The sequence below is a fragment of the Plectrocnemia conspersa genome, unplaced genomic scaffold (assembly GCF_051122295.1).
Source record: "Plectrocnemia conspersa isolate PC_06_02 unplaced genomic scaffold, ASM5112229v1 ptg000006l, whole genome shotgun sequence".
Taxonomy (NCBI): Eukaryota; Metazoa; Arthropoda; class Insecta; order Trichoptera; family Polycentropodidae; genus Plectrocnemia; species Plectrocnemia conspersa.
In genome coordinates this window covers 21,290,654-21,312,448 of record NW_028277170.1, presented here as the reverse complement: position 1 = coordinate 21,312,448, position 21,795 = coordinate 21,290,654, and the positions used below count along the sequence as shown (strand labels likewise).

Here is a 21,795-nt window from a genome sequence, read left to right as displayed (position 1 = left end):
ATCTTATATTAGTCTTGAAATTAAACTAACTTATCGGAACGCTGGCCTCCGATTAGTTGTTTTTATTAGTCTGATTTTAATGCAAATTTTCTTACGAATGTAATTTTAAAATGTATTTTTTATGGGTTTAAGAGTAGTCTTACTTGTTTTATATATAGTAAAGGAACTATATAAAATCGAAATTTTAAATATCGAAGCTAGACCTCACATATTTACTTATTTATAGAATAGGAATGATTTATATAAAATAATATCTAATTTACTCAAATATGAATGTAGAATAGTTTTTAAAAATATCATCAGTGTAATACGAATTCTTGAAATAAATAAGTGTCATATAAATTTGTTTTTTCGTATACCAAAAAGAAAAAAATATCATTTATCCTGATCAAGATATCATAAACTTCTCAATATTATTTATTTTGTGTTATAAATTACCTTTCAAGGCGTATACATATATATACATATATTTACAGCATTTATTTTATAATATTACAAAGTTGTGTTGTTCATTATTATTTATTTATAATTTTTTTTTATTTAAAAAATATAATATATATATAAATATAAAAATACTAAGCACATTTTTTGTTCGCATTATCTTAGTTATAATTTGCTGCTTATATGATTAAATAATAATATGAAGAAGAACGAAAAGCAAGATGAAAACAATAATAAAATGTATGGCGAAATTCCACTTAATTGATTTTATTTTAACATCATGTTCCAGTGCTTCATACATAATAGTATTAAATTATATCAATTACATTATATGAAGTCATTTAGGGACTGGTAAGTTTTTATAAAATTAATTTAAATATCAACATAATTTTAACAAAATAAATATAAGAACTTAGCAGTAGAATGAATATAACACGCACTGCACTGCTTTCACGCTATATAAATAATTTACTATCACAAAGATAAACAGTCATTATCGTTCACTAGCCTTCTACTCAAGCTAACCATAACATCTTCATAGTATGACTATATTTAACTCTTGCTTACTTACAATGAACTTTAGGGCTTATCAGAAGCATTAATTATTCGTTATCTCATGTTCAGGGAATTGGAACATTGAACTGAAGAAATTTCTGATAAAACGGATCATGAAATTACTAGCTAACTTTTAAATTTGTTACAGGAATTGAAATAATGAGTATAAATAACTATTGTATATTTTCTGGTTGCGGAAATCATACTTATAACTTGTCGGAGTGAATTCAGCAAAATCTTACAAATAAGCAATAATACCGTATCAAATTCATAATTTTTTGGTGAAAGTCCAAAAAGATATGAGATCTTTTTGAAAACAACATTTAGCATATTCAAGAAACAAGATAAACGGCAAGGTTAGAACCAGTTAAACATGTGGTTCTAAAGTTTAAATATGCGATCTGCTTTGAATAAAATTGATTCTAGAAGCCTACCGTTGATGCACAACACAGATACCTGCTATTGAAAAATATTTGTCAAGATTTGAATGTGTTCTTATGTCTACAGTTCGGCTGAAAAAACTTATGTTATAACTGAATTCCATAAAGCAACATTGAATGTATGTATAAAAAGATAATATTGAGAATTTAATTAAATATATAGAACAACTTTCAGTTCTTGATAAGTGGAAAAAATCGCAACTGAAAATTAAATTACTACAGAATTTTAAATATATCGTCGATTAAAAGATCAAAAATCTGCTAAAGAATATTTTTATTGAAACTTTTTTGACAGTAATTAATTAAATTGTAACGATTCATACGCAACACCAGTCAAGAGACACGCGCGTCTTAATTCCTGCGAACTGTGCCTATAAAGCTAGCAGCTGTTTAGAAGTACGCCACTTTCTCACTATTCCTTCCAACATGCGGGGTAAGTATATGGTTTACACGCACGGCGGCCTGTATTACAAAATACAAAAACAATCTATAAACACTTGACTCCATTGCCCCTCGCCGCTCGGACTATTATTTCGTTCGAATTCTTCGACCACGAACCTACGCATCGCCTTCTGTTTGAGCAATTACATTATAGTAACTATTGAAGTGACTAGATACGACTTCTACGCTTCCCGATAATAAATTAATTTATGCGTCGATTTAAATAAATTTATTTCATTTAATTTTTATGGAGTCTAATAAAATAGATCAAAATCATATTATTGCTAGAGAAACAATTCATTTAGGTATGGAAACGCGGCGTTCATATTAAGACAATATTACGACTTACAATAAGTGATAATCGAATGAAGTATATCTAAATCGAATTTTGAGTGGAGTGCGTAAAAAACAAATATTTTTTCTAAAAAGTCAAAAGCAATCAAATCGTGTCGGCGCCGTCGCAGTGGGAATGCTCGTTATCGACCGTTACCACTGCGACGGCGCGAACGCGAAGGCGTTGCCACGATTGTATTGATTTTAACGTGACTTTTTTCTTTTGAGAGGTAATAATACTTTTTGTGTCCTCCTATTGACCAAAATTCGGGTTGAGTATACTTTGATCGATACTCTCATATCAAAATTCCATGATAATATCATATTTATAAAACATAATGTAATATCCAGGTGACGAAATGTAACGTCTGTCTGTACCTCTTATTCCGCTTATTTCTCCTGAGATGAGTTGGCTTAGTTTGTATTTTGGTCTTGATCGAATGAAAGTTCTATAACTATAATTAGTATTAGAACTTTCATTCGATCTTTTTTTAATAGTAAACATTCTTTAATAATGCCGATTCGTTACTAGTCCTTCGATGAATTTCGAAAAGGATACATCTTGAAACCAAAGGATACATCTCGTTTTCTTCGACACACTTGCATTCAAAGAAACCATTTTAGTGTGTAATGACAGTTATAAAGTTGGAAGAAATGCCCTCCTACTTTAAACTGTTCAAAAGAAATTCAGTGTTTGCATCTCGCGTAAAATTTAAAATATTCAAGATGAGCCCTTTTCAAAATTTCCGATTCATTTTTTAAAGGCTCAAATAACGATTGCACTCTTTACATTCCAGAGTGAGATTTTTTTACACTGGCAACGTCGTCATTTTTTTCTAATCTTTTTACACTGGCAGCATTGGCCGCCGCTAGGTGTGTCGATGTCTTCACATTGATTGTCGTCTGTACGTATTTATAACCTATATTGCGCGAATCGCAATCGCAAACATATATTCTAAAACTGTATTACAACCAAACTTTCATTCCGCAAGACCCTTGTAAAGTTTGAGATTTTTTTTTGCTTAGAAAAACTAATACCTGTTGAATGCGTCGTTTGGCGCGACAAGTGCATTCCTTTGAAAAATTTTTAAAAGTATGAAAAATTACATTCTTTTGTTTTGTATGCTGTTAAAATGTGTTCTTTATCTTGTATTAAATTGTTCATTTGATATTATGCGATAATTAAATGTGAGTTTTATCCAATTTGCTGCTGAATTCGAGAAAGGAATTTGTGGAATTTATTCTAGTCGCTTGGGTACGAAACGTCTTAAGTCTTAAGTATTGTATTATGTATGCCAGTGTTCCATAACCTTTTCTCACCAAATTAGCTTCCCGAAATTCCACAACGCATTACTACAATATAGAATGTATTGTATATTAGAAATGCACTTAAATAAATCTGTGCATACATAGGATTTTCATTTTTAATTGTAGAAGTAATGAATAATTTTATATAATATATTATTATTAATGTAATGTAATAATACCATTGTAACATTGAATGCAATGTGCTACAATGGAAGGGGGAGGGGGGTTAACAATTAACACTAGTACACTATAAGTCATTGTGACAATAAATATTTTCAAAAATATTATTGTATTGATTTTGATATATTGAAAATATATGTATACATGATGTACAGTAGCATGCGATAAACGCATCAAATGTATTTCTTTCTAACTCCAATAGTTAATTATAAAAACATCATATGGTGAAACATATTTATTTATTCGTATATAATTACTAATAAACACAGGTTATATAAAATATTAATATTTTTTGAAACCTCTTTATAGTCTTTAATACTAATAAAAACGCACGGAATTAGTCTGAACTGATGACTTGTTATATCGAAAGACTGTCTTGTCAATAACCTAATTGACGATTTGGCATTATAATTTGTATAAATATTTTCACAACGAAAGCAGACGATCAATTGACTAGGTAATCACTCAAAATAAAATTTTCATACAACCTAATAAGTGATAAAAATTCCGAAAAATCCAACAAGGATTATATGATATCAACAAATATGTAAAAACAATTGTAGATAATAAAGAGTTATTCATAAAAATTATGTTAAGAGGTAATGAAATTCTCTAAGAAAAGATCTCTGTTTTCAATTCTAGATACATAAATAAACTCCGATGTTTGACCTTCCATCACATGCGCTGTTTAACTTTACACTCGGGAACGATTTTGTTATGTACGCAAAACAAGAAATTGTTAAAAATATAAATATTTTTTTGTACCTTGTGTTATAGAATTTTAAAGTTCACTCAGGTACCACTGGTTTCCAATTTCGTTTCGTGGTATTGCAAATTTGCAGCAAACTCCAAACTGTAATGCATGTTTGCAACATTTTGTTTGTACTGAAATAGTTCGAATTTGATTTTCAATATATATTTTATTTATTATTTTTTCATTATTGTTATTATATAGAGTAATATTTAACCTTTAATATTATTTTCAACGAAAAATCATGAAATGAAGGATCAATGGCTCTGTTATTTACAAAACACAAATAAGGTAGGGTGACCCTATAGTTTTTTTTTATATTTTTAGGGACTCAAAAATATCAGTTGCCCCAGGCCTTACAGTTCCCACTGCAACGGCGCCGACACGATTTTATTGCTTTCGACGTGAGTTTTTGATTTCTGAGAAGTGATAATTGATTTTGCGCCCTCCTATTGACCAAAATCGGTTTGAATATACTTTGATCAGTCCTCTTATATCAGAAGTCTGTATTCATATCGGTAAAGATGGTGTAAACACCGGAGGGGGGGGCAAATGCCCCCCTGTGTTTTTTCAATTATATCAATGAAAAATTAAGCATCTTCCATAAATGATGTCATAGATTTTTCGTGAATTTTTACCCCCCCCCCCCTCTATATCACACTTAAAAAAAAATTTGGAATAGATTCTAACTGTTTTTTTTTAAGATTTTCTTTGAGAGATAACCTAAGAATTTCTGGTTTTGAATCAGGAACGTCATTTCAGCTTTTTTAATATTTCGATTTCATTAAGATTCATATTAGGGGGACCGAAAAGTAATAAAATTTGTTGTTTGCTTGCATAAAACATTTATTTACAAGAACATATTAAATACTATAATAGTTTCTGTCAATATCAATGACCTTTTGCCAACATGTAGGCAAATTTTCAATTCCCTTTTTTTATAGAACTCTTGGTTTTACATTAAAAAACTTTTCTATAAATATTTTCACCTCGATTAACATTTTTAAATTTACTTTTAAATGTTGGTGAGGCAAATTCCTCTACACCTGACCCCCTCCCCCCCAATTCCAGGAATCCAAATATTTGGTTTTAAGCCTTGATTTATTTGTAAGTGTATCACAGCTAATCCATTAACTTTTTAACTTCTTTACTTGAAATAGTTGTGAGGCGACACCTTGATTTTCATACGAGGCACACTGGTTGCGGAGAATGCGATTCATAAGAGTGCATGTCTATAACGTGTAAACATATTATTTATTCTTACTTGACCTTGAATATAATTGTATTCAATATGAACTCTTGCATACATTATGTGTTAAGATACTTAAACCCTTTGTACTCAAACTTGTATTAGTACTAGTTAGAAAAAAATAAAAACGAGTAATTCTTATTAAAAATTAAAATAAAGTTTGGAATTAAATTATTAATAGACAACGAAAATTCAATAATATTATTACATTTTTTGTTAATTAAAATTATTTTTTTAAATTTATACCGAATACCGCTGGTTAGTTATTGTAATGATTAGTATATCGAACGTATCTATCGTTAGTTATTGTAATGATTAGTATATATATCGTGTGCTTTAGAGCTAATAGTAGTGGCATAAACCCAAACTTGTCATCTATTTCTCAATTAAGAATAATGATGAAATGGATAGCTCTCAAACTGACTGTGTTAACGCAAATATAGTATAGGCACTGGTACCCCAGGGGCACTACTAGAGTACAGAGAGTGCCTAGGATACGCATTTTTTTATTTTAGTTATAAGCTTATTATTTCACTCAATTTATGCATAGATATTATATTTAATTTAAATTTTATAATAGATGATTTAAAAACAATATCATCTAATTAATGAAAATTATAATTGTACACAATTGAATTCAAAAGTTTGAGTATTGTTAGAGGGTTATTATATGTATAAATATATATGTGTTGATTTTGCATGCGTGGGCATCTCATAGACGTAGTGAAGTTCGTTTACTTAACTTACTTCTTCCTGTTCAGCGTCAGCGTCTCTAAACATTAAACAATTGTGTGTGTGTGTTAATACAATATTAATTGGCACCACCGAGTTCTCCTTGCCATCCATCCTAATAAGTTTTCGATTTTTATATTATTTTCAGTTGTGAATTGCGACAATGAAGACTTCTTTGCTGTTTTTGGTTGTGTTTTTCTTGGGAGGCTTTAATGCCGTTGACTCCGTCTGCAATGAGGCGGTGTGCGCTAGCGTTGTTTCGAAATGTATGCTGACTCAATCATGCAAGTGCGACATGACGCACTGTTCTTGCTGTAAAGACTGCATTAGCTGCCTCAGCTATCTCTATGATCAATGTTGCTCGTGTGTTGGTAAGTTAAAAAAATATCTTTTAATATTATGAATTCATGAATAAAATACTCGTAAAACATTTTTCATATAGGATCATGTAATGTAAAATTAAGGGTTCCTTAAAATAATAAGTAATACACATTGAAAACTTATTTATAATGCATTTTTTTATTTAAAAATATTTAATAATTTAATTTTGCTTAATCTCAATATCATATGTCAAATAGTAGTGGAGGAAGATAAACTACATACAAAGTGATTTTATCAGAAGCTTTTTAGCTGTGATGTATTTTTTTCACAACGCTAAAAATATTTAAGGCATATATTCCACAGAAAGTTCCGACTTAGTCATTCTTGGAGATCAGCTATTTTTTTATTTTTTTCAGATATGTGTCCTGGAGTAACCGGAGCTGTAGCAGCACTCAGTCGACAATCGTACACAGAAGAGATACCAGGCGGAATACCACAACTGTACGCCGCTCTCACGTCCGAGCCGGATACGCAGAAACGCTGGAGGCTCATGTCTTTCCCCGTCGAAGTCAGCGATTTATCACTGCGTTAGTATAAATAGTATTTACGAATATTTGAATGAAGTATTTGTATATTCAATGTATTTATTTTATAGAAAGCGTAGAGGACGACGCTGTCAATCTAGTCAATTGTACAGTTGCATATATGTCGCAGTGCATGCCGTTCAAAAAATGTAAAGCTGGCTGCGAATCGATGGGAGCTTCAAGCTTTCGGTAATTGTATTTTTATGAAGGAATTGATAGTTTCATTAGCTAGTTCTTTGTTTATTTAGACTTGATATAATGTGTATTGCCTCAAGTAATACGTTAGATTTAAAAAGTCATGAATTTTTATAAATACATCTATTAAACTCAAGAAGCTTATCATTTTGATACTTGATTTCTTATACTTAAAATATATGCCCATAGTTATTGAAAGTTAAATAAATGTCACCGAATCTCACTATGGTTTTGTCACAAAAAATGTTGATAGTTACCCTATTGTAACCCATTGGGCTTACGTCTGGCATGTTACAGCGTAAAACAAATAAATAAATATGTAAATTACCCGTTGAATGTAGCCATATTTTGATTTTATTAAAAAAATATATTTAATGACATTTTTAATATAATATCGTTACTAAAAGACAAATAAAATGATTTTTGTCTATTTTGTCAAAGCATTAGTTAAAAATGTTTTTTAATTTTACAACTAAATCGAATTATATTATCTTTGTAGCTTTTTTTTGTACAGTATAATTATAATTATCTGGTATAAAATATTTAATTTCAATTGCAGTTGGTTCCGTGATGGTTGCTGTGAATGTATTGGTGAATCTTGCAAGAATTTTGGTTTAGACGAAAGCAGGTGTGTTTTGTTTTTGATTTTTTTTACAATACGTTTATTTCAATAATATAAATAATTTTGCAAACGTACTAATTTTATATATTATATAATACATGTTTATAACCATTTTCATGTTTACAATTTGATAAAAAAAATAAGAATTTAAAATAAAACGTTGGTTATAATTTATGGAAAATACTATAAAAAAAATAGTATATAAAGGAGTAAAATATATTTTACAAATTGGCGTTGACAATAAACCTATATTACAATAAAAATATTTATTCTATTATTTTTGCAGATTTATTAGTGTTGACATTTTAATATTCATGGTGGAAAAAAGTCATAGACCGTTGTATGGAATTAAAAGTTAAAATTTATTTCAAGCTCTCTCCCATTATGTATATGGCATAGTAACTGTTTAAAATGCATCATACGTATATGGAAAGACTTTATTTTAATGGTTTTATGTTTCTATAAACAAGATATAATTAAATTTCAAAAATAATATTTTTCCAAATTTAAATAAATTTATTTTCAGATGCTTGGCATGCGGCGAAGGTGGAAACAAAAATGAAGACGAAGAATCTCTTGCCGAAGACGATCTGGATTACGGCGAAGATATGGAACCTCAAAACGCCGAAGCTTACAGCTAATCAATCGAATCTTTCATATGTTTAAATTCTTTCTATATATTGAGCATCCGGTATTGATAACAAGTTCTTAAATTTGCTTTAAATATTCCAGTGTATAGTTTATTTACAGATTTATACATGTTTTAGGAGACACAAGTATTTTATTTTAATTTTATATAATATGTATATTATATTTTTTTTCCTTAATAGAATCATCATGAACTAAAAAGATATTATAGTATACACGTTCTTGGGATTTTGTGCCATTTGATTACCATTTTTTATAAAGCACTGATTTTAATTCATGAAATTACTTTACAAAAGTTAATATTTAATAATGAAATTTTATTTTTACGACTGATGCTGTGTATATTATATTTATCTTGATCCATTTTTACTTATATACGGGTGTATGTGATTTTTATGATTTATTTTAAGCTCTCTATTTCCATCGTATCTTTGTGATGTCTTTGTAATTTATTTATGTAATTTAAAAATTATCGCTTTTCTTATCCGTCCTTAAATTACTTTTAAAATATATTTTTAATTATTTGTGTAAGAAAATTTTTCATTAAAGAAAAGATATTATTAAATACTCTTACGTATGAAACACTTGAACATGTTGTTAAAATATAATCAATTAGGTAGAATCTTGCCATACATTTCATTATTATTTCCATCTTGCCTTTAATATAGTTTATATTAATATTTAATCGTACTTATATAAGCAATAAATTAAAACTAAGATAATGTGAACAAAAAATGTGCCTTAGTATTATGTATTATGATATTTTGCCAAATGTATTATGATATTTTGTATTTATAATTATATATATATTTTTTTAAATAAAAAAACTTTCCAGGAGAAAATATAAATAAATAAAAATGTACAACACTGTTTTGTAATATTATAAAATAAATGTCGTAAATATATTTACAAGTAGATTTATTTATTATTACAATAAATTATATAAATATTAATCGAGCTTAGCCATATAGTCTTTCTTGGCCTTGCGTACTTCGCTATCAAGTATTGATGCTTTTTAGAGCAGAAAATGAACTGCTGAAGCAGTACTGCTTTGAAGAGTTAATATTAGTTTGGATATTTTATTTACTTCCTGAAAACCTGACTCAAAATATTTTTATTCATAAATTGTACATGATCATGAACAGGTTTCTCTGCAAATACTATTGCGTCAATCATTTGTTTTAATACTTCTCTATTTTAATAACTCGTTCATTATCTTGACTTACATTAGCTTTAAGTTGAGCGTCAATCATTACTTCTATACGTTATTTTACATACATTTTAATTGAAAAAATGATTGAACGTGTGTGTGACTGACCTTTCGTGTTTTTTTAGTGCCGTTATCAAAAGATTAAGGTCAGCAAACCCACTTTATTCTACAGAATAATAAACATAGCAAACAGAACAGTGTGGATCGAACTTCACAGCCTCAGTTCGTTCATAAGTTGAAAATGTTTGTACATATATTCACATTCATTGTCTATGATTCATAGATAAATTTGAAAGAGGCGGGCATGGTTTGCCAATTTTAATTATCTTCAATTTAATCTCTTGACTTCTTTTTGAAAATGGAGTATCTAAAATATCTTCATTACTATTTGTCATTATTGGGGTAAAATAAAATATAAATATTAATAATAAATAAGTAAATAAACTATTTTTACGCCAAAATAAAAAAAGAGTGACCGTTATTGAGGAATAATTTAATAGAAGAGCAGAAATGCGAGAGTTGTGAGTTCACTTGTGCGCTGCCGGTTAACAGGTCGACTTTGACCATTAAATCTGGGAACAATTTGATTGGTTCGATGCTAGGTCAGCGCAGACAATGCGACAGTATACAGTTGTATGTACTTGCTGTTCGTGCGACTGCATACCGGACGACTTGTCCAATACCAATACATAATGTGCACGATAACATGATATTCAAGTGCCTACAGATGCAAATATATCGATTCATGCTCTAGATCAGTGATTCCAAAAGTGGTCCCCGGGATCATTCAGAGGCTCCGTGGAAAATTAAAATTGATTTGGGGGTCCTTGAACAACGTCAGGGGCTCCGCGCAAGGTCTAATATAAAATAAAAAAATTGTAACACATTTTTATTAATATGGAAGTTAAAATAAATAACAATGAATAAAAAAACCACAATAATTGTTATTTGCTAAATGTTTGGAAACTGATAGGAAAGGTGAAACGTTATTTACTGAATTAAAAAGATTTTTCGATGTAAACCTTGACTAATATCATCTCCGTTGCTACTAACGGTGCTCCGGCAATGGTAAGACGTCACCGAGGCTTTCTGGCATACTTAAAACAAGCTATACTGAATGTATTATCGGTACATTGTGTCATTCATCGACATCATTTGGTCGCAAAAAACCTTAGTGAACATTTGCATAAATCACTACATTATGTCATTAGAGCAGTTAATAAAATCAAAAGGAATGCCTTAAATGAGAGATTATTTGCTCAACTTCGTTTGAAAAATGATGATGACTTATGATTATAATGGTCTACTACTTAGCACAGAAGTACGTTGGTTATCTAAAAGTGCATGTTTGGATCGCTTCTATTCGCTCTTTGATTCAGAGTTGGAATTCCTGGAGTATCAAGACAATGATTTGCATCACAATTTTAATATCACAAAAAATGGCATCGCTTATATGACTGATTTATTTGCCAGATTTAACGAGACTAATTTGAAACTACAAGGTGACAAATTAAATTTAATCAAAACTAAAAGTGTAAAATCTGCGTTTGTTGCAAAACTTTTGCTGTACAAACAAAACTAGGGAAGAGGAGAATATTCTCAGTTTGCAATATTTCAAAATTGCAAAATAGAGATGAAGATTTGTTTGTTTATTGTCAACATTTAACGTCGCTTCATTCGGACATTAACCGAAGATTTGAAGACAATCTTCACTTGGATATTCCTGACTGGGTGTTGAACCCTTTTGCAAGTAGTCAAACTCAGAGTACAAATACAGATGAATACAAACTAATACAAGAGCAACTTATTGAATTATCCACAAATTAGGAGCTGAAACCAATGTTTAAACAACGTTCTGGTTACAAAAATAGATCCCAATTTTATATCCAGCATTATGGATTATTGTACAGAAGCTGTTGATTGCTTTTCCGTCTTCCTATTTGGTAGAACGTGGATTCAGGTCCGTTATGAGCCTCATCACAAAAAAAGAAACCGACAAGAAATTAGTATTATACTCATGGGGATTTGCAGTTGCTACTCAAAAACATTGAGCCGGACATAAATACACTCATAACATCCCATCATTTAAATTTTTTTGTATTTTAAAACAAAAGTTATAATTTTAATAAATACTTCTTCAACAAAATGTTTTATTTATATTTTATTTTTACGTCAACATTTACCATTCAAGACGTCAAATTTTTCTATTATGCATTTATGTAGTTTTTCACCTAGGGTCCATGGGCAAGTTTTGAGTATGAAAAGGGGTCCGTGGGCCAAGAGTTTTTTTTTTATACTAAAACATGTTTACATGACACTTATTTATTTCAAGAATTCATATTACATACATGATATTTATAATAAATATGCTACATTAATTATTGAATATATTAAATATTTATTTTATACAAAACATTCTTATTCAATAAATAAGTTATTATGTGATGTCTAGCTGTAATATTATAAATAGTCTTTTAAACCCATAAAAATATTTTTAAATTGCGCATTACATAAGTAATTTTACATTAAAATCAGACTAATGAAAACAACCAATCAGAGGTCAGCTCGGTTCAGTTAAAGTAGTTTCATTCTCAGACTTATATAAGACACAACCAAAATTAATCTTTTTTTATTAAATAGTTTGACATAATATCTATCAGAATATTAGTTCTAGACATCACATATGTATGATCGGATTATATACAATGCATTTATATTACAATTAAAATAATACACTCAAGATTAAGTTTCCATTTGTTCATAAAAAAAATATAAAATAAACATTCAGAAGACTAGAAACATTTATACAGCTATATTTAATATTTTAAAGTATTTCTGAACACAAAAATTTACTATATATACAAAAAAATTAGGTTCCAATTCTAATAATAATAACAATAAATAAATAATTATATACAAACACCTATACATATAATAATTATATGTATATCATATAATAGTCAAAAATGACCTAATGGTAACCATCACAAGGCTAAAAAGTTTTGGAGTTATAGATACATCAGTAGGCAAACATTTGGCACTCGAATTAATTTCATGCCGTTGCGATAAGGACTTAACGAGTGGCGGGACACATAGGGTCAGGGAATGTCAGACGATAGGATTCTGAGATAGTTGAGCACTAGCACCCCACGCTCCTCAGTCTTTCAAAACAAGTTTTACAATAGAGTACATTTAAAAATCAGTCGTGGAAAAATTAACTAAAGCGTGAGATGTTGAATGTTATTGAGATGAGAAGTCGTGGAGATTTTTAATTTAAAAACGACAGCACTTACATCGTTTTCTACTTCTCCGCAATTTTTCAATGGTGATTAACAATAATTTTGTTTATTATAATAATGTATGTATTTTACATATCTGTATACATATATATATAGGTATTTAGGAACATTATGTACATTTTTGTTAATGTAAATCAAAATTTATTATCTATCTACTGGTTTATAGTATTTAATGAAAAATATAATTCTGAATGAACATGTATTTTGGTTGTCAGTTAGGCGATTGTAGGAATTAATCACAACTGTTCTTAAATGCGACAGCCCTAAAATAAACAAGTAACAGACTGTTTCAAATAGTAAAATGCTCATTTTTAAAAACATGTACCTAATAGCTCTCCATAAAAAATATAATAGCTGTAGGCAGAATTTATAGCTAACCTATTAAACAGAAAAAATAATGTATTTTTATGAAAATAATTGATCACTCTAATTTGATGATGCTAATTTTCAGTAAAATTAATTAAACGTTTGACGCAAAAATACTATCTGCTACTATTATATATAGCGATTATTATAAAAGATTAAAAATAAACACTGTCAGAGCATTGCATTACAAAATACTGAGAAACTTGAATTCTCTTATATTTGTATTTAATTTGCTAACGCGATAATCTTAGTAACTTATAATCAATTTTGTGAAAGATTTGTTAAATCATAATAAAACCAATCTATATGTTATTATTATAAAAAAATATTTTTGGTAAAACAGACACATGTTAGTCCAATTTTTTTAACTATCTAATAAACTTTGTTTTATTTTGAATAGTGTTATTTAAAAAAAGTATAGAAAATACTTCCTAGGCGTATAAAACACCATGTACATATTTTTACTGATTTTATTTCCTAGTTGCATTTGAATAATGTCTTTTCTCTCTCCTATAGAGATAAAAAATGGTACATGGTGTCCTTTACCTTCGGGGGTTCATATGTACATAAAAATCAGATCATTGAAAATTTTGTTGATACAAATTAATTAATTAAAAATAAATACAAGATCAAGACAACCGTCGCCTGACAGCTATGGATTCGGATCCAGAAAGCCAAAAGGTAATGCGTATCAAACACTATCCAAAGTTTGCTTTAAAATATGAGTAATTAAAGTAACTCCTGTATACACTAAAGCGACTGAGAGCGAGTCTGGACTATAAAATACTATCCAGTTCTGCAAAACTGATATGAGTAGCAGTATCATCTGCCAATCGCATGATGAGTTAATATATGTATTTACGCTCCATAAAGTATATAATAAAAACTGAATCATTTAGGGGTTTCCTCAAAAATTCGAATTCCATGATGTCCCTGGAGTCGGCTTGTTCAGCTTATATCATCCCTGAGATTCGGGCTGTCTCAGGAATGGAATCGGATCAGTTCCACTCCATATGGAATATCCATGTGAAGCGTTGTTCTGAAAAGATTGATAATAAACTGTTATTAATATTATATTATTTTTGATTTATTTACACACATTTGAATGCACAAATGAAACGTCAGATGTTATTGTTATACAACGGGAGAAAAAATATACATATTTTTATTTAAAAAATATAGTTATTAACCCTTTGACCGCAGATGACACCTCTATAGAACGCATCAAGAAAATCGACAGTATGCATTGAGCACTTAAAAATGTCATGAACATTTGAGCTTCGTATTATGTTTTTTTTTGTTGTATAATTTAAGGTTGAAAAACGCTTTATTTTATTAAAATAATTTATGGCATAAATAGGTGCCCCCCCACTTATTAGAAAATTTTGAAATGGCGCACAAAAATATTAACCGCTTTGAAAGGGTTAATAACTTAAATTATTGCATTTAATACCATCACATTTTTTAATTTTGATTTTATTTTAATTTTTATAATATAACAAAAAGTTTTTGGCTTCATTATTTTTCTCGTTATAGTCCAGTCAAATAAGGATTTAACCTGAAATTTTGCACAGACCTTTGTTTCGATATTTTTAAGACGGGCTGAAATAACTTATTGTTTCCTCAAATTTCGCTATTTCCCATATAATTTAAAAAAATATGTATTAAAACCTTTCAATTTCTATTATAAAATGCTTTTGATTTCGCTACTTTTTCATTGCGATTTTTTTATTGAAGTAATAAATTTTTTTAGCTGCCATTTAAACAAATTGTGCTAACAAACTTAAGATTCAGCATGTACAAAATTGTATGATAATTATTATAAATTAAGCAGTTCATATTGCTTACATTAGTTTTCGATGTGCTTTGATGTAAAGTTTCTGGTAGTGGTAAATTTCTATCGGCTGCGACTGTAATTAAAATTATTATTATTTTAATACATTATAAAAATATCTACAAGTGCGCTAGGCAAGAACATAATTTAATAAAATTATATAAATATTCTTTTGAAGTATTATTTCATAAATACTTCATAACAGTATTGTAAATTGGAAGAAGTTTCCAGACATAGTAAGATTTATTGCGAATTTGTTTCAAAGTTCTTCGGAGTCTTCTTTAGCTAGCAAAAATACATGTACATAAAAGATTGGCAAGAGCAATTCATCGCTATAATGATTACAGCTCACATAAATTTATTAAATACAACAAATAACCTTGTGTGTGTGGTTTAAACGATAAAAGAAATATCGCCATGTCCAAAGGATCTTGATCTTCCGACCATCCGGTGTCCATCAAGTTGCATTTTTTATCATGCCAACCGCCTAAAATAAAATAAAATTCCAGTTTAAGGTTGTTAACGAATTTAATATATTGTTCAAAATAGATTCATTTCAGTGATGATTAAAATATGCTTACTTGTATTTTGTGGCGGCGGTTCTCCATCCCATGGCACAGACCATCTGCGAAGATTGCCAGAGTCGTCTTGACGATCGTTCACCTAATAAGCAAGATTTACTTTGTATAAAATATTTAAATAACAATAAATAAAACATTGAGAATGTAATTTCAGTGAAATCATATCGTACTACATTTTCACAGGTAGATATATATTTTTATCAGTGAAATTATAATTTATCTGGCAGGTGCTAGTAAAATTATACGATTTCAACTTTTTCATACGTAGTAATATAAACATTTACATATGTATCAGATAATTAATATCTATTTATCGCATGCTTATATTAATAAACTTATTTTTTTATGTAGTTTATAGACATACGACCAATAAATTTAAATAACGTCAAAAAAATAGAAACGAATAAGACAGTTATCGTTTTCTGATGAATTTTACCAAGATTTCTCTGTAAGCATTTTTTTATGAAAATCCAAAAACCCTAGATATGGAGCCAGAGAAAATGAAAAAAGAAAGAGAACAAGAAATGAACATAACTATACACAAAATGTCAGAAAGTTGAAGAGAAATAGCGGCAAAGAATACATTACAAAAACTTCCAAAATTGTTAAAGCTCAAGTTTTTAAAAATAAGAATTGCTTATGGGCAAAAAAATGTTTGGATCTCTTTGAATACGAAGAAAGAAAATCTAATTTTGTTCCCATAATAAAATTATTCCAATTTATCCCAATAATAAAAATATTAATCAGAGTTAAGCTAAATCATTTGATGACTTTTTATCAAGAGATCAAGATTTAAAGAAGATATTGTTGTATAAATCATATTTTGATTAATTAAATTGGTACTCATATTATAAACATATTCTAATTTGTTATAAAGTAATGAAGGAAACCTCATGAGCAGCAGTTTCAGACCAGCGGCGCAATTGTGCATTTTGTGTAGCAGTTGGGGTCTTCGATATTGTGGGTAGTTGTATACCAAAATGTACGTTCTTCAAGTATGGATCTTTGCACATCTTTTCTTCGGTTACATAGCTACTTTTGTTAATGGTACTGTAAGTTAAATTTCTGAAAAACAATAAATAAAATATTTAATAGACGATACATTGAGAACAAAAAATCTCCATGATTGATTGAACACGTTGAGTTTTATTATTCACTAGCCTGTAGCCTGTTTTTAAAGTATTTATATCGAATATGTCAGATTTACTTTATTCTTGACGTTGGTTATTAAATAATTACAATTTTCATGTACATATTTTAGTTTATTTACTATAAAACATCTTTTAAAATCAGACAGTATTTGCCTTTTATTAAAAAAAATGCTTAAAAATTGTGAATTTTATCAGCAAAAAAAATGCAGTTACATATGAACAATTCAACCCTATTATATATACTGCTGTAATAATGTCATATACCTAGCGTTGTCTAAGAACTTCAAAGCGGGCGATCGGACAATCTCGATATTTGGCATCCTATTTGCTATCAAATCAGTCGATATGACGGTGCCGTCGATGTGCGACACAAGATTTCTGTGAATTGGATCTAGACCGATCGCATTCTCTCGATCAAATTGACATGACATGTTCTTCCAAGGTTTATCTGAGCTTTCGAGTGCAATACGCTTGTTTTGGGCGAATATCTCGTGACGCTTGTCGTACTTGAATCCGAATCCAGTGCTGACGGGCTTCAGTATTTCGCTTTGAAAAAACAAGGTGCTCGGACGCCACTCCGTAGACGGAGGGTTGTCGAGCTCTTTTCCATCGACGTTATCGGACAGCCTCACAAGCCGCTCGCAATTTGTCACACAGAATTTGTATTGAAGGTTCAGCAGGGAGAAGATATCATCGATGACGCTCTTCTGTAATACAGATAATTTCAATTATGCAATATGCAGTTTTTATATAAATTATAATTAACACATTACAGACCGCTAGCGCGCTTAGGTGAATTTAATAAAACTATCGTTAAGAGCTGTAGACTCACTTACGTGTTATTTGTAATTCAAACGGTATTTATAATGCTTTTTAATTTTTTTTATTGTTTCTTTCTATGTATTATTTTTATTATACTATTTTTGTGTATCGAAATAATACGATGTATTGTTTTTTGACCATTTGTGAGGCAATGGAGTATCCAATTGGTTTACGATAGTCTTAATTTAATTTAAATAAATAAATATATTACCTTTGTATGATCGAAATGATTCATCATTTCGAAATAGTTTTCTAACGAGTTGATTGAAGGCATCAGCTTGGAATGGGCTGATGAAGTCGCAAACAATAAAGTGTGCGAGAGAGAGTCCCAGTCGGAGCTTTTCGGTATATCGTTGGAGATGTCAACGCCCATTTTCGACACCAAATTTCGAAAATCCATGGCTACGTGAGCGCTAGCTACGCAAAGTGCATTCATAACCTGAAAAATAATAAGAAAATATATTCGCATTATATACATTACCGATATTACTACAGACTTCTGATATAAGAGAACTGATCACAGTATATTCAAACCGATTTTGGTCAAAAGGAGAGCATAAAAACAATTACCACTTCTTAGAAGTCAAAAATTCACGGCAAAAGCAATGAAATTGTGTTGGCAACGTTGCAGTGGAACCGCTCGACACGATTTTATTGCTTTTGATATGAATTTTTGACTTTTGAGAAGGGATAATTGTTTTTTTGCGCTCCCCTATTGGTCAAATTCGGTTTAGTTAAGCTTCATAGGATTCTCACTTATTGTAAGTCGTAATATTGTTGTAAAAAGTTTTAATATGAACGCTAGATAACCGAGCGTTTCCATCACGATGGCGACGGCACGATTTTATTGCTTTTGACTTCTGAGAAGTGATAATTGTTTTTGCGCCCTCCTAAACGACGATGCCCATATTGCTTGAAAGCAGAAGCAGCGAATAAAATGATGCTTATTGATACCTACGTAGTGTTATCGGCGTAGGATATCAAGGTAGAATAATATTATGCGGTGTTTATGTACTTTTTATTCTATAATATTAATATAAACATTTATACCTTAATTTTAAATAATGTATAGCACGAGTGATAAATCTATATACGAGAGTATATAAATAGTTCGAAAATAAATATTATTGAGATATTTTAAAATGAATATTAAATGTGCAATAATTAAAATAAAAAAAACAAATAAATCACATCCTAATCACATTAATATCACAATCACCAATCACATAAGTCTGTTTTTAGAAATAAATATGTCACACTTTGAACAAACAGATTTACAATTTTGTATGCGCTCATTTTTTATAAGGTTCTTTCGGATAATCGTAACTGACAAAAAATGATGAGTAATATAGGAATATATTCTACTGGAATTAATTGTCTAGTTGGTGCTCTGGCCCCTGGTAAAAATACTTAGGAGGCATACTGAAGTGGTCGATGAAAAACTATATTTTGTCAAAGATTGTTTACCTAGACTTATTATTATAAAAGATTTGCCGTCCATATTTAAAAAAATATTTTTTTGGACAATGTAATGAATGAATGAAAGTGAAAAAATAAATGGGACAAAAAGGTTTTTGTAAATTATATATAATAAATTAATTGAGAGATTTCGAACTGTTATTTTTTTTAAAAAAAAAATATTTTTTAAATTTTTTGCACATAAAAAAAATTATCATCACCGTTATTTTGGAAATAAATCACAAACATAACTCTGCATTCAACACCAGAGTATCCATAATATTAGGCTGCTTTCTAACTATTATATAAAGCTCATCATGTAACTAAATGGTTACTGTGTACATACAATGCAAAGCATATATGCAAAATAAAACAAATATAAAACGATAATATGTGAAAATAGTATCAACAATCGCATATATGTTTATAGGGTATTTATTATTTATTGCTATTTTTATCAATGAAATTTATTTATCATTAATATTTATTTGATTTGAAGTTTTAAAAATACAAATTTGACCGTGAGAATAATATAACATAACGCGATCTTGTGAGAAGTGTCACATTACCTTTAAATAGTGAGCGAAAGATTTGGCAAACTCTGAGTCTACGCTCATGTTCAAGTTCGGAAACATGGACTGCTTGTTGTCGTCGTCGCTCGGATTCAGCATTACTTTTATATCGCCCATATTTGGATAAACATTTGCGTGTTACATGTCATGGGACTCTAAGACCCTTTTCGTGTTGACATTTTGTGCGCAAGACGCGAATCTGCGTTTATCTCTACGCGGGCCGATTGAGGCGCTGAGTCGGACTACGAGACGGCAAATAGCTGCGAAATGTCGCGTATATTGCACAAACCGAATTCTAGTTGTTAAAAAAAGTATGACATTATTATCAGGGTATAGCGGTGTACTGTTTAATCGACCCGTTTAGCGGCAGTATAAGCGAGCATTTTCTGTCCATGAAAAAAATATTGCAAGTACTTGTCTTTTTAAGGATAAGCAGAGTCGCGCGTGCAAGGCACGCGGGTGACTAATTTTAGAGGAGGCCAAAGGAAATTATATATAAATAATTTTTGCCAATTTTTAACACAAATCATTTTATTTTGAAATATTATACCTTATGCGTAAATTTAATAAATTATAATATTTAATAAATTTTAAATTAGTTATATTATATGATATATAATGATTATTTAATTAATAATCTAAGCTTATTTTATAAGTAAAAATTTTGTCGTCCACAGATCACTGTAAATTATTGATTTTTGGTGCTCTGTGCTATTGTAGCGCTTGCACATCCCTAGTTAATATTAAGGATTGCAATTTTACCAGGATTTTTAATACCGGCATTACCGAGCAAAAAAAGTCAATAGTGGTAATACCGGTATTGACACTACTATTATTTTAAATAGTTGCTCGAAATATTATTTCGAGTTCTGCTCACATGATTAACCGTGTTTATTGATTATCAAAACCAAAGCATTCGAATACCCTGGCCGCTATTGTTTCGATATCTCTTTCACTGCAATTGATACTTTGGCGACGGGATGGTGATAGGTGGCAGTTAGACACAGATTGAGTCGCTTCAGTAGTATTTTATTGAGATTTATGAAGTTTTTATATGGTTATTTACAATTAAACGGGGCACGACCTGGGACCGCGCGCGGACGCCAAAGATTGCCAGTCGTGAGTAAAATCCGTTATGCCAGTGCTACCAGAGTGCCACCAAGTCTTGGCCATAATGAAATCTAAAGAAATATAATTATAAATAGGCCCCAACAATACTACGTTGCCTTGTGAGATTCTTAATATACAGTGATGCCTTGTCTTACGAGTTTAATTCATTTCGTGACGGAGCATGTAACTCAAATCACTCGTATAGCAAATTAATTTTTCATTGAAATGAATTGAACATGAATATTTTGTAATTTTTATTTATATAAGCCCGAATTCTGCAGTTAATTTTTTTTAAACCAATTTTAAAATACATTACGTTAAAATAATACAATTGAATATTTAAATACACAATTTGTTGTTGTTCTGCATTGTCAAACATGTGAAACATTGAAATTCAAATATGTAATTTATTGCTTGTCGAAGTAACCCTTAAAATGACAGCTATTTAAAAATACATATTTTTAAAATTGTTACTTCATTAAAAATCTTATGCCTGCTCTACGCACTCTCGAAGTTGCTCGAAGTTAGTCAAGGCTACTGCGGTAGATGCGCTCTTTGATTCTATTTATCACGTTATCAATATTTTCTCGAT

The 21,795-nt window shown here is 29.7% G+C and overlaps 2 protein-coding genes across 2 annotated transcripts; one reads left to right on the top strand and one right to left on the bottom strand.

The window, feature by feature from the left end:
• The first annotated feature begins 3,014 nt into the window (after positions 1-3,014).
• On the top strand, positions 3,015-9,710 carry LOC148234504 (protein twisted gastrulation-like). Its single transcript, XM_088188296.1, has 6 exons — positions 3,015-3,115; positions 6,579-6,801; positions 7,168-7,338; positions 7,407-7,524; positions 8,090-8,158; positions 8,679-9,710. The coding sequence occupies exons 2-6, from the start codon at positions 6,594-6,596 to the stop codon at positions 8,791-8,793; spliced, it is 681 nt and encodes a 226-aa protein (XP_088044422.1). The 5' UTR covers positions 3,015-3,115; positions 6,579-6,593; the 3' UTR covers positions 8,794-9,710.
• Positions 9,711-14,156: 4,446 nt separating this feature from the next.
• LOC148234503 (uncharacterized) lies at positions 14,157-20,408 on the bottom strand. The gene is made up of 8 exons (XM_088188329.1): positions 20,091-20,408; positions 18,275-18,502; positions 17,506-17,948; positions 16,981-17,155; positions 16,091-16,172; positions 15,889-15,996; positions 15,524-15,585; positions 14,157-14,714 (listed from the first exon to the last, which is right to left on the bottom strand). The coding sequence occupies exons 1-8, from the start codon at positions 20,208-20,210 to the stop codon at positions 14,634-14,636; spliced, it is 1,299 nt and encodes a 432-aa protein (XP_088044455.1). The 5' UTR covers positions 20,211-20,408; the 3' UTR covers positions 14,157-14,633.
• Between the last annotated feature and the right edge of the window lie 1,387 nt (positions 20,409-21,795).

Coding starts and splice junctions, on each gene's coding strand:
- LOC148234504 (XM_088188296.1), top strand. CDS start 6,594: ATGAAGACTTCTTTGCTGTTTTTGGTTGTGTTTTTCTTGGGAGGCTTT. Junction 7,339..7,406: donor AGTCAGCGATTTATCACTGC/GTTAGTATAAAT, acceptor TTTATTTTATAG/AAAGCGTAGAGGACGACGCT. Junction 8,159..8,678: donor TTTGGTTTAGACGAAAGCAG/GTGTGTTTTGTT, acceptor ATTTATTTTCAG/ATGCTTGGCATGCGGCGAAG.
- LOC148234503 (XM_088188329.1), bottom strand. CDS start 20,210: ATGGGCGATATAAAAGTAATGCTGAATCCGAGCGACGACGACAACAAG. Junction 15,586..15,888: donor GTTTAAACCACACACACAAG/GTTATTTGTTGT, acceptor TTTTAATTACAG/TCGCAGCCGATAGAAATTTA. Junction 14,715..15,523: donor AAAGCACATCGAAAACTAAT/GTAAGCAATATG, acceptor CAATCTTTTCAG/AACAACGCTTCACATGGATA.